The sequence below is a fragment of the Trachymyrmex septentrionalis genome, unplaced genomic scaffold, assembly GCF_001594115.1.
Source record: "Trachymyrmex septentrionalis isolate Tsep2-gDNA-1 unplaced genomic scaffold, Tsep1.0 scaffold13, whole genome shotgun sequence".
Taxonomy (NCBI): Eukaryota; Metazoa; Arthropoda; class Insecta; order Hymenoptera; family Formicidae; genus Trachymyrmex; species Trachymyrmex septentrionalis.
Window position 1 is genome coordinate 3277485 of NW_017304438.1, and position 14318 is coordinate 3291802.

Here is a 14318-nt window from a genome sequence, read left to right on the forward strand (position 1 = left end):
GGTGGCGGTGGCGACGACGGCGACGACGACGACGCCCAAATCCGAAAGGACGAGCGCGCGATGGGGTGTGGAAATTCGCCACCGTGAATTTCAGATCGCGATTCGCACGCAATCGTCCCCTCCGGTGAATTTACCTCCCCCTAGACCCCTGCATGCACGCGAAAAGTACGTGCATGGGCGCCGCGAGGTCTCGCAACGATGGCAACGACACGTTGCAAAACAATGTTGTGCGAAAATGACAGTTCGCGAACCGGATTGTCGATTTTCAGAGCCTTCGCTCTGCGGCAAGCCGGTCAAATTGATTTCGATACAGCTGAGTAAAGTCGAGTAAAGAATCTACAAAATACTCTCATAAATAATAGTAATAATGGAAATATAATAATGTAGAGATCTAATATTATATATATATATATATATATATATATATATATAAAGCTTAATTAACGTTACTTAAAAAATGACACGTTAAAAAATGTGATTAAAAGTAAAATAATTTCGCTTTAACTTAAAAAAAAAATCGTCAAAATTATCACAACTGAAAGAATAGTTCTTTTTAAGAGTTGTAAAACGAAAATAATATTCGATTATACCTAATAAAAATATATTCTTTTTGCAATTATTACGTGATTAATCAATAATCTTCTATATTATAAGTTGAAAAATAATTTTTCCCATTTTCTAGGAAACTTTTACTTATTTTTTGAGTCGTGTCGCTTTCAAAGCAAAGGTACGATATATATAAAACTATCTTTTTTAATAATATCTTACACATATATAAATGTATCTTACAATTTTAAGATACGAAATAAAATTTAACATGTTGACCCTTCAGCGATCTCCGTAAAATTCCCTTTTTATGTTCCACATAATATCGCAGTAAATGTGCGTGCGTGAGAAATATTCATTTTTATCAGCACGTCGTTGGAGCATAGGTGTTTTTAAAGCGTGTCAGGAAACCGACATAAAAGATAAAAATAAAAAGTATTCGCAAAGAAACAAAAATAAATAGCATTTTAAATAAATCGTGCAAATCGATGAAAATTTCTCCGTAGTAACGAGATCTTTAAACTGACGTACTTTGGTTAAATTTAAATCACGATTAATAATGAGAAACAGAAAGAGGAGAATAGAGGTTGGTGGATCCTCTGAATCGTTATATTTCGGTTAAAAATACGAATACCATCCGACAACGAGCTGTACATTTTTGTCATTGTGCTCGGCGATATCAATCTGTTTATGAATGCAGGTATATCTTTCGCGCATTTGCAAAATTAGTTTTCCCGGTTTGCACCGTGACGCATTTATTTCCTCGTCTCGTTCTTTCCTTCCCTATCCTCGTCACTTCTTCCGGTTCTTCGTTACAAGAGTAAATTGAAGTCGCCGGCAGAGGAGAAATGTCGGCTCTTCCATCAAAATATGAGGCTCCTTCGTGGCTTACGATGAGAGCGGTAGTTTCCCTCCCCCCCCCCTCCCCTCTCCTCCTCTTTTCCGCTTCCCTAGAAGGGATACACTTGATTACCTTCCTTGAAGGAAACCTTTCGTCTTTCACGACCGCGACCGTCTGCTTTCGATCACTTCATTTACATTAATAAAGTTTCTCACAAGGACACGTGTGCTTCTAAAATAAGGACGTTGGATGAAAATACATTGCTACATTTATCCTCAACCTGTTCAGTCGTTCTGGAAGAAACTTTGAAGATTTGAGAGCTCACCAAAACTCTGCGTAATTTTTTTATACATTCAATATTTCCATTTTCTGTATTTTTAATCTTTGAATCGGAATAAACTCTTAATAGAAGGTGAAAAAAAGTGAGCGTTTTCGGTCTGGCAGACTTTAAGTCTGACAGGCTTCAGGCGATAACCAAGAATTGTCCGATAGAAATTTTCTTCTGTTGACCGTCTGTCTGGTTATCAGTCGTGACGAAAAGAGTGAACTTCGACTAGGCCAATATTTGACGGGAAGACTGGTCGCAAGATTACGGCCATTCACTGTCGAGAACGCCATAGAAATTCACGGAAGCGTTTCATATTAAAACGGAAATTAACATGTATTTATATTCTTCTATTAATTCCTCACATCAAATAATGACAAAAATATTACTTAAAACAATTATTGATATCGCTTAAAAGTACTTCAACTTTTTTATATTCATGTTACATTTCTGATGAGATCTTAACTGTAGTTAAGTAAGGTCTTAAATCGAGACAAAAAGATTATCATTTTTATTTGTATTTGTGTGCTGTACTTTATTCCTTCTTTTTATGGGAACACATCAGAGAATTTTTGATGGAAACGCAAAAAACGATCGATCGATCGACCGATCCGAAAGAAAACAAAACGATACATTTGCCGTTGACAACAGGTTCTCTAGATAATCCGTTTTAATCCGTACAACCTTCGGATGGCTTTCAGACACGTCCGGGAGAAGAGCCTTCGACAGTTCTGGCCGCACGCCAAGTGCACTCGGAGTCCGATTAGCTCGTAATTGCGTATTGTTTTCTCCAGTAAAGCAAGACCGAACCGAGCGAGGAACAAGGAAAAGAATACAAAGGGGAACGAGATAATGTCAAGCTTCGAGTTCTTGAAATTCAACGAAAGATTGCTCTTCCCCAGAGGATTAAGCTCCTCGACAGAGAACTACTTGCCTCTATAATGACGGAGGAAACCGCGAAATAGCAGAAGACAATTCAGCGACACTAGAATTATTCAGTTAGCATAACTAAAATACTTCGGTTAGCATTCTATTTAGTTAACCCAACTGCAATTCATCAAATTGAAAAATAAAATAAAATGGTAACAATACATTCATCGGCAACATGAAAATAGTTCACGAAAACCTATTAAATGCCTTCTGCAAATTTCAATTCCGTCTGTTCGATAAACAATAAAAGTATGTTAAATCTTCGCTTTTGATCAAACGACACGTTTTCCGATCGAAGGAAATCTAAAATCTGGCGCAGTGTAAGAGATTCAAGAGTCTACGAGATATCAAAGAATGTCTTACATCGATCGCCTTGACTTTGTAATGCGATCCTGTTATATGCGAGCGAGAGCGACGAGCGAAATTGTGGTGTGGAAAATCGGCGGCCATCGGTATGAGTCTTTCACGCGCGAATCATCGAAGAGGTCGAGGGCCCGTAGATCCTTTGAACGCGGTCGTGCACCTCTTTTGTGTCTCGTCACAATAAAGAGCCGCGGACCCTTCTTCAACTCCCTTTTCCATTTCTCTTTCTCGCCGGGGTTTTTTAACGGAATTTGAATCGACGGCGAGTACGCGCCGCGTTCGGGCGAGTTAAAAAGTGATCGTTACAGTCCCGCTACCTCGTTAACTTTCCATCTTTCCCGACTTGTTGAGTATCCCTTGAAATTTAGGAGGAATCGTAGAGGCGCGTTCGATGCCGTGTAACATTTGGCGTTCGCGCTGTCGCGAACCTTCCGCTCGATATTAATCAATTCACGAGACTATAATGAGCGAGCCTTTTACATAAGGAAACTTCGCTTCATCACCAAAACGAGGAAAGCAGTTTGCTCGCTTAATTTCCGCGATCAAAAGTTTGGCGCGATGGCTGCGGGAATTTACCTGGCAAACTTTTCTTCGTTCACAATCCGGAGATCTTTACGATAGGAGAATTTAAATACTTGGAAAAATTTTTCACAGAGTCTGACGGACGAAATCGGTGGCTCGAACATTACCATGAATGATGGCCGGAAAGCAACTCTCAGGGAAAAAAAGTTAGGAGAATGTAAGAAATCGCGCATCGTCACTTTTGGACGCCTTCAGGATGTCCGTGAAATTTCGTGAACAGAAGAGAAAAAGTTCAGATCGATCAAAGCTGCTTCCCGTATTTCATCTCTATCGTGCATTTGCGCGAATCTCAGGCTTTTCATTCGAGCTTTTCATTTCACCTGTCGCATTGCGTCTGACCGCGTGCTTCCAACGAAAGCACATAACTTTAGACAAAATACGATTGACGACACGTAAGAACACCTTTCAGATGTCGATATGTCACGCGACGCGTCCTACATCGTTATTGTCACTGTGGTTCCAACAGAAGTGAAAATTGAGCAAAGAGCATGAAAAGTACTTCAACTCGATCTGCGCAAATAGCATCATTCCTCGTTATTCAAAATTCTTGTTTTTAAGTCAATATTCACGGAGGGAAAAATTTTTTTTAAGGCTAATCCGCCTTAATGATAAATTTCATTTGCAAATTACATAGGGATCGCAAATTATTTACAGATGCATCAAATACTTATTCTTTGATTCTCGAACTCGCTACAAAAATTATTTGCAACAAATGTAGAATATTTGTCAAATGCACAAATTTGTTCGCTACCAATTACAAGTATTAAACAAAGTTGACAATTAAATTTTGTAATCCCTTTCGCGTTCAAAGCAAATCTTTTCCTTCTGTGCTGCTACCAATTATAAAAATACAAGTACTTGTATTGTAACACAGATAAACTCGTCACTAGTCTTTAAAAAATTATAATTTATACAAACAGCTAAATAATAAATTAAATGTATCAATTATTTATAAAAAATTATTTATAGACATAAACCTTTTAACCTACAAAAAGGTAATATTTTTATAGAAATCTTTTGAAAAATTCATCAACAAATTTTCATTTAATTTCCCGAATGTATTATCGCATAAGAAAGTTCTCTAAGAATTAACGTCATAGAGGCACAAGGAAGTTCCTTTTCAAGGTTACGCGCGCGTAAACGTGATACGATACTGCATCGAAAGATATATATATATATATGGATGGCAGAACTCGAAGGACCGTGGGATGAATTTCATCGGAGCCATTAGGGATGAAATCGAACCGAGCAAGCACCACCGCAATGCTTTCTGCCGCACATGAAAACCGGTTCCGAATCACAGGGACTGCGACCACTGTCGCAACGGTCTTACTCTCTCGACGAAACTGCACGTGCACGCATCGTTGCATGTGCAACGCTGTGACGTTGACGGGTTTACAACCGGGGACAGAACGCATCTTGTCATATACGTGACGAAATCTTTTTCGCAACAGTGCAAGATTACACGTCGTATTCGTGTAGAAAGCGAATATCACGGAATCACGATTTCTTTTACGTAACTTTTAGCTAACGGAAAAAATTCATATTAATAAGTTACATTGATGCTAAGTAAAGTTTATATTAAAAAAATTGTAGTAGCTAATTTAAGTTAAATTAGGATTCGTACTAAAAAGTGAATATTTACTAGATTAATAGCCTATCGCCATAATTAAACATTTCCTAGATAACACGAGTGAATATGTTTCGGTCAGAATTTCTGAAAAGTTTTGGAATTTCGTATTCACTTCCTTGTAGATTACAGAGGCGTTTAATTTAATTTACAGCGCCTAATAATTCTCTGTCTCTGTTGTTGTTCAAGATATGCTTACGCATATCATGGTCAGTGACATTCAATCATTCTGTTCTAAAATAAAACACGCATGCAACGTGGACACCTTGAACTTGCATACCTGCGCCAACTCCATATATCAGTGAAATGGAAAAAAAGCCCATCTGAACAGCTGATGCATGTTCCGATGGGCTTTTTTACATTTCACTGATAGATTCTTTCGAGCCTCATTCTACATATATTTGTTTAGTCGTTAACTCCATATACGTTACGAAAAGGGAAAGAAAGGAAGGACTTTGCACTCAGAGCTGAAACGAAGAATGAAACAAAGTCTTTCCCTGCGCGTAAGGTTGGCCTTAACCCTCACACAGGTGTTTTCTCTCCTCCAAGGGGTGAGTCACGCAAGGCTAACCTCAGCTCACGAAAGCTCCCCTTTGCACTTTCTGACCGCCATACTCTCCTTCTACACGCACGTCACCATGCGATACTAATTAATACCACTCGGCAGCCCTGCAATGAAAGTCACGGCGACGCGATGGCCGGGCAAAGTTCGGGGAACGAGCGAAGAATGAGTCGCACGGCCACACCCTGGAACATGCGGCGGCATTGTGCGTGAGGGTGTTGGAGACAATGTCATATTCGCAGGACTTGGAAAAAGAGGGTCGTCCCAGACGCTAGGCGTCAGAAGAGATCTCTGAAGCACCTATATATGAGGGTCGCGCTTCATTGACAAAAACAACCGTTCAAGATCCGAGAAGCACTTTCCGTTGCAGGCTCCTTCGAGGGGAACACTGTGACATCTCTAAAAAAAAAAAAACTATAAACTTGAGCTGAAAATCCGAAACTGCTCTACATGAAAGCTGAATAAAATAAGGGATTGTTCCGGCACCCACAGCATTCAAAACGGACGATAACATTTATCTTGTAAATTTCGTTTCATTATGATTAAAAAAAAATCTCACTTTAATTCATGATATAGAGATTTTTTGGTTTATTATTTTATTATTTTATATTATTAATTTCAACTCATTAATATCATGTATAAAATCATTTAGCTTAGAATTCGTAAAATTAGCTAATAAGTTACACTCGCGGATAACTTGAGAGAAATTTGTAATTACACGAAGAATAACAGCTGGCAGACTAATTATTCGTGCGTCTTGGTGTGAGAGTCGAACTAATAAATTCCGAGCAACCGTCCACTTCAACTTGTTCGACTCGTTAACGTCGTTATCTACATAATTTACTCGCAATGCGACCGCGATAAGGGCGCGGTCCGGCAGCTAAAAATAAATGAACATGATATTTATTACTCGCCTAATGCTGTAATTCACACGACGATACAAATTTGTTTAATCGAGCTCGCTTCTCGCACGCGTGTCGCCGCATTGTTTTCGTCTTCAATCCTCGACGTCGGTCGCGTTCGCTTTTGAAGTTTTACTTACAATAAATAAGCAATGTAATGATGAGGAAAGAACTGAGCGTGAGAGAAATGATGGACCGAGAGAAAAAAAAAGGACATGCGCGTACATTTCCTGCAATTACGAGAGTAGTTCCGAATAGTTCTCGACATAGAAATGACGCCACAAATATCAAACTGCTATAATTTTGCACAAGTTTAATTCTGCACTAAACTGTTAAAATTTCAGACAGTTGCGTTCGTTAATTTTTTGTTTCGCGTAAAAACCAACTTTTAATTCCACGACAATGCACGATTCTTCAATTACAGTCACAAAATTGCACGAATCGTACTTCGAATTGGCTTTGCGAGCGCTGTATTTCATCATATTTAGTCCCCAGTGACTTTTTCTTCTTTCGAAATATGAAGGAATGGCCCGCAGGAGAAGATCCGACTCAAATACTGAAATACAATCGACGAAACTAACGTTTACTTGAAAGATTAGAGAAAGCGTATTGAACGAACGTGATGGCATAAAAAAGTTTGAATATCGTCGGAATAAATATATTGATTCAAAAAGGAGACTGTGTTAAAAAAAAAATGTAAAAAAAACCTGACAAAAATCACTTCTCGTCAGGCCTCGTAAAACGCTCAATCAATTTGTACACTTGGTATACATCTTAATTCTGGGTATCCGCTATTTTGAAGCTGCATTTTTTTTTTTTTTTCTTCAATCTTAACGAACGCGCCCCTGATACAGTTCTTTTTCCGCGATGAAATAGCTCGCCGTAGGCAAGTATTATATATCCGGGAAGTTTGGGCCATTGAACCGTGCTGCTGGCGAACACAATGAGCTCCGACCGAACACGACGTAGACAAGTCCACTGACCGGTGCTCGTATACCTGGGTCACCTGGATATCTCTCGTCCGACATATCGTACGTCCCCGTATAGGAAATTGGCCCAAGGGCCGTGACCGCGTATCGACATTACGTCAAGCCGAACCACGTCGATCACACTATCGACGTTATGAAATAATTAGCGACGTCAGCGCACTAGAGCGATACGATCGATCAGCAAACGGTTTTTTATCCAATCGCCCATAATTCCTGGGATCCGTGGCAGGAAGGGGTATCCGGAACGTACACGCACGCACCACTCCCATTAACATTTCGTGTCACGCGGAGAGTAGTCTGCAAAAAAGCACCGCACACGCAAATCCGAGTCGCGACGATGACGCACTCGTGGAAGGAGACAAGGTGGTTCTCGACCAGCGAGAAACAGCGTCAAGATTTATCGGAGGAATATATATATATATATATCGGACGGTCTCGTTGCTTTTATCCCGTGCAAAAACTAACTACGTTCCATTTTTTGGTTAAAAAGCGTTATATAATGGTAAGTAGATTCTATGAGAGACAAAGAATCAATAAAATCGTACAATTAAAACCAGTTATTAAATAAGAAACATAAATAAAAAGAAATTAATTAACTACCTTTAAGTTTGTCTGCTAAAATGGACCAAATAACAGCAAAGAGATGATATTATTCAATTTGAGAAATGTCACTTTTCAATAGTTCAGTGAAGTAAATAACTGAATTCGTCGGATCGTTAAATAAAGAATACCGAGATTACCCGCGAAGAATTTTTAGCGATTACCTCATCGACATTTAATTCATAATTTAACTCGTTTCAGTTTAATTATATTATTTGATTTTAATTATATTATTTTTTTTACCGCGACATTCCGTTCACGACAGATGTACAGATCACTTTAAATTAATTTTGGTGGAATGTTAAGCAATATAATTGCATTGTCTCGACCCACTTCTTCCTTTGCCGTTAAAGACGTGACAAATACCAGAGAAAGTTTAGACGCCTCGTGGACATAAGAATGCGTGAAGAGGTAATTTAAGGGAATTGAGAGTTTAATTGCTTTGAATTGAAAATTTCGCCGCCAATTAAGGCAGAATGAGTATATTACTAGAAATAGAAAAATATATTAGCGCAGCTGAGACCATGCGACGAAAAAGTCGCTTAATAATTGTGTCTTTGACAAATAATCTTTCTAGTACAAGAGTAATTAACAACTCTATTTACGGTAGTATCCATTAACCAGCAGTACTTGGTGCGACAAGTTTATATAATCATAATACATATAAACGCGATGATTAAAACGTCAATGAGTCGAAGAATGAATGATTAAGTATGAGAAAACGTTTTCCGCTAACTGCTCGAGAAATTTCAATCCGCATGCTATGCGCTTCCCAACGTGCAATAAATAAACCGGTTGGTGAGAGCAATAGGACTCTGCAACTAGCATGACCGTGTCATAACGTGCTCAACAATGTCATGTCGCTATTACGAGACGCACACAACAGCGCGTTTGTACGCGGTTGCGTACTACTTGTAATTCTTTAATGACTCCGGAATGCTGGGCCGTTCGAAGGGAGTGAAAGTCGCGGTTGAACGGCTAAAACTCTCTCTCTCTCTCTCTCGGATTATATTTTTTGTATTATACTTTTTTATTTTTGCTAAATTCATTGTTTTTTTTTGTAACTCGTTTCCTTTAATTTTTGTAATTTTTTCTTTTTTGTTTTCTATTTCATCTTTGCATTAATTTGTTCTTAGAGGGCACAGCCCTAAAACAATAACAAACTCTCTCTCTGCATCTACTACACGAAGAAAAATGTTAAGTAAAATGCATTAGAATTCTAGTGAATTTTATGGAATTGAACATAGGAACATAGGGACATGTCCATTTATGTTAAAATTCACTTTACTTTTCTGGTAAATCATCGTATAGCAATATTACAAGGTACTTTTTACATACTTCGTAAAATAAATCTATAAATCGTCCATATATCTCAGAAATTTACTTTAGAATTTACTTTATCGATGAGTATTTTTTGCCCTAGTGCTGACAAAATTTATTTTAGTGCACGGTAAAAAATACAAGTGTACAAAGAGAGTGTCTTGAGAATTGTTCACGCTTAGCTAAAAATCTCGAGAATAATATGATTTACTTTACTGTGAGATAATAATTACTTGAATGGATTTATTATCATTGTAATGTAAATACTTAAATAATAATTTTCTAAATATCGTATCTATTATTAATTATTAGGGAAAGAATGACTGCCAAGGATAATGAATAAGATGCAGCAACTGTCCGATTCATCAAGGTTACATTAGTGTCGACAACGAGACGATGCAACAAGCTATAAATATCTAGAATTCTTTCGCGAGAGCACGGAACCTTCGGTCCGTCCCTATGGAGAATGCATGTTTTCAACTGTCCAAGCGATACGGCCGCATCCATCACTCGCGGAGTGATAAACGACTGCGAGAACAGGACGCAAAAATGATATGCCGATAGTCTGCCGATAAAGCAAAAAGTACCGCGGAGTCTATAAATAACGTAACAACGCTAATGAAGTCCCGTCATTATACCATCTCCACCAATCGGAAGGATCTTCAAACGTCGAGATTCTTGCTTTCGTCAAACACCGATTGATAACGCGGGAGAATAACTCCGAATAATAACGCGAGTGATGCTGCAACGACACATTACGTCGGATAGTAATCGAATAAATTTTTAATAATGCCATAACTTATCGGTTGGTCAGTCAACCGATCCAACGATAAAATTATCGTGCTCGTGTAATATCGGGCGAAGAGGGCCATTGTCTATCTCGGGACGAGCTGCAGGTCGAAGCTGGAGGCTGCGACATGGAATCAGGCTGGTTGGCTGGTTGGCTGGTAGGCTGGCAGGCAGGCAACCGGCGGGGATAATTTAACCACGCGCGGCGAAGAGCCGGTTTTCCACGGCGGCCTATCACGAAAGTTGCGCGCGCGGAGGTACGACGAACCGGAGGGATGAGTCACGGCTGTTCTTCTCTCTTTCCACTCTCTTTCTGTCGCGTCGAGGTCGCGGCGACGAAGAAAGGGAAGGAAGGGAGACCACGCACGCGAATGCGGCTGAGCTGCAGACTGTAAAGGAAGACGAAGAGGAAGGTGGTGAAGGAAACGAGAGGATCAGCCGTCGCGAGATCTTACGAGAGGCTACATGCTTCGCTTACGCGAGATTATGCAGCCTCGAGAGGGCAAGATAAGACGGGAAGCTGCAGAGAGCGAGGGGAAAAAGAAAAGAAAAATTGCGAGAGAAACGGGAAGAAAAGCGAGAGCTGGCGTCGCTATTTATTATGCATCTGCCGGCAAACGGATCGCAGCTGCCTGCCTGCGTTGACCGGAAAGAACTATGATGATTCATTGCTGCCTCGGGATAATTATCCCAGTGTGCTTTTCAGAACGTGACTTCAGCAGGTGGATGCGAGTGAAGTACGTTGTTGCTTTCGTTCTTATCGATGCTCTTATTTCTACCAATGGAGATTAACTTTAATCTCGGTTTAATTTACTTTTTATCTTTTTCTGAAGAACTAGAAAGGGATAAAAAGTAAACCAAGATTAAAGTTCATTTACGTTGGTAGAAATGATGTTAGTGTTCAATCTCTAAATGTACACGATCTGCCGGTTCTCAAAAATCAATTTGTTGGACTAATAAAATTACGCGAAAATCTCAAGCCCGATGAGCGACGTTATAAAAAATTTTAACGTTCTAGCAATTAGTTTGTGCGCCCTACATACATAACTATTTTGATGATCCAACAATTATTTCCACGTCTATATCTACTCTCTAAATTCTTCGGAGTAGAATCTCTTTCTAAATAGTGAAAATTAAGCCAGAGTGGCTCAATTTTTAAAGAGTGAGTGACTTTACTCTTCAGAGTAAGATTCACTCTAAAAGTTTTAGAGAGCAGCCAAATCTGTAGATATTTCATCAAAACCGTCCTTCCTGTGTAAACAACATTGCCACAGCTATATTTGTTGTTATCACGTTATAGGAGAAACTGAATTATTCATTGTACATATCATTATATTACGTCGTTAATTTTCCAAGAATTGATCGCGGTCCAATTGAAGCTTCCGAGACTCGGTGCATCCTTACGACGCGAGGTATCGCGCGATCACGATATAATCGCACTGATCGAGGTATAAAGCGCGCGTAACGTGGAATAGCTTGTTAAGCCGCAACGACGAAGATTAATAATAACATCTACAAAATGAGCTCCATCATTCACGGAGCTCGTGAAAGGCCGTCGCGTCGTTGTAATGGCTGCGCCGTCAGCGTCACGAGGTATAACGTGTAGCTGCATAATACTTCATCATTTCCCTGAGCGACAATGATACGACACCGGGCAATGGCCCTCGTCCTGCTCGATAAATATGAGAACCGAGAAATGAGCGATACTAAGATAAATATAAAACTTTATTAACGCGGGCCCAAGCGCCGAGACGGTCGTTTATTTATTTATTTATTACCAAATAAATCTCTGATAATCGCGAGCACCTTCGAGATTAATCGGGACGCTCCGGAGCTCCAATTAAGCACTTTCCGAGAGCCCTCGATCCTGTTCAATTCACGGATTAGCACATGGGTTAACCTACAGACCCTATAACGGAGTTTGGCTACAAAACTTTCGATTAGTCTGTTATTTTTATCAGTTTCGATAGTAAGAATGAGACAGCGTACTCTCGAAATTTTTCAGAGTGAAGTCTCACTTGAAAATTTGGAAAGAGAGAGTAGCTAAATTTTCAATCTTTAAGAACGAAATTTCACTCGTCAGAGTGACAATTCACTCTGAAAGTTTTAGAGAGTACACATAAAAAGAGACAGTATAGATTATTCTTCTTGTCACTCTTGCTTTGAAATTTTTCGTACAACACCAGACTTGGTGTTGTAGGATTTCTAGGCTAACCTAAGCTATGCATAGAGACGGCAAATTTAAAGAAAGGCGGCAGTTTGAAAAAAAAATTGTTTTTTAAATCGTCAATTTATATTAGATGCGAATAATTAAGAAGCTACCAACAAGGAACGTGTGCGAATCCAATAACTATAACAGAATTTCATTACTTTAGATTAAGTCACATTGAGGTAGGCTGTCCTGATCCCGTGACGGCTATCGCGTGGCCGTTCGCGATTATGTATCTCTCCGGACGCGGATCACGGCAGGAACTTCCAAGGGAAACGAGCGAAGTGCTACGCTTGATCGAACACAGGCCGTTATTGGTCGGGACTTTTTCAACACAGCTGGCTGGTCGATTATTCGGTCGCGGCGATTATGCAGCCGGCAAAAGATCGAGGAAGTGGGAACGGGGTCGCGGCGATTCATTGCCGCTCGTAAAGCCGATCGCCCTGTTTTTCCCCGCGTCGCGATTGTGCACCACCTACGCTGCTACCTTGCCCTGGAACTCGTTCAGGCGCTGCGCGATATGTATGTACTTGTTCGATAAACGCGAAAAACAATTTTATTCGCAATAACGCCTCGTGCTATCGAAGCGCGTTGCGTCGCGATTTTTATTTGCCGCGTTGCGTCCGATAACAAGAAATGGCGATGTCGACGAAATTAAAAACTTGCGACTTTTTCGAGAACGAACGCCAATGCAAATGCATAATATCAAAAAGCGGCGTAATTAACTCGGGCAAAATTGAACTCGATGCGAGAGCGTGTGATAATTGTTTGGCGCGCAAAAACGCACAATCGGTGTCATGAAATGTAGCTGAGAGGTGAAATTATCCAATTATTTAGTTACTGAGAGTTATAAATTATCCATATTGTTTCAATTACGAGTATTCGGCAGAAAACGTTTCCAAGCAAACATTGGATAATTGAAAAATATATACCGGCAAATATACAAACATCTCGTTTCTCCCGAAAGCGAGAGGTAACGAATTTCGCAATCACGTAGCGAAATCACGCTAAAAACAGATCCTATGTTTACTTTGAGAAGCGCAGTGTGTGTGCAAAGCAAGTTCTTGTCACTCCACCAATTGGAGCGGCAACATATCCTTGTGGAACGCTCTTTCGCTACTCACCTCTGCGAGCGGCTCTTCCTTGGTGACGTCTCCATTCTTGGGCGTTTCATCGCGGCTCGGCTTAGTCTTGTCCTTCTTGCTGAAGCTGATCGACCTGAAGGACCACTTTTTCTTCTAGAAAACGAGGAGACATGTCTGATAGCAATCGGCAAACTCATCGCGTGTAATTACGCGTCATATTTCGTAGAAGGAAAGCCTTCTAAATCGAACAACATGAACAATTGATGATACGTGAATGCGCGTTCGATATCCTATCCGTGATACGAGGAAAATTCATGTATTTTATCAAGCACGATTATAATTAAGTCCGGTTCGGCGAGCGCAGATGCAAAGTCGCCTTACCTTTTCCTTCTTTTTGGCTTCCTTATTGTCTGGAGAAGTGGCAGTGTTCGGACTGGCAGGGGTGGCCTCTGTGGGCGTCGTGACCTCCGCAACCTCCGCAGGAGAGTCTCCAGACGGTTCCTGCTTCGTCTCCTCAGCTTTTACTTCTTCTTGCAGAGGTTGCTGAAAACAGAGGTACAGTTTTTTTTCTTCAAATTTCGTCTTCCGAGTGTATGAATGTAAAGCGTAACCGTAAACACTCAATGTTCACCGAGAGAAGGATTT

The 14318-nt window shown here is 40.1% G+C and overlaps 1 protein-coding gene across 1 annotated transcript in view; it reads right to left on the reverse strand.

Annotated features, from left to right (window-relative positions):
- The window catches only part of LOC108756780 (nascent polypeptide-associated complex subunit alpha, muscle-specific form-like), a 69261-nt gene that overhangs the window by 25622 nt on the left and 29321 nt on the right, over positions 1-14318 (reverse strand). Inside the window, exons 3-4 of the mRNA XM_018500821.1 lie at positions 14055-14216; positions 13713-13826 (exon numbers count right to left, since the gene is read on the reverse strand). Coding sequence (XP_018356323.1) covers positions 13713-13826; positions 14055-14216 — 276 coding nt within the window. The remainder of the gene's footprint in view (positions 1-13712; positions 13827-14054; positions 14217-14318) is intronic.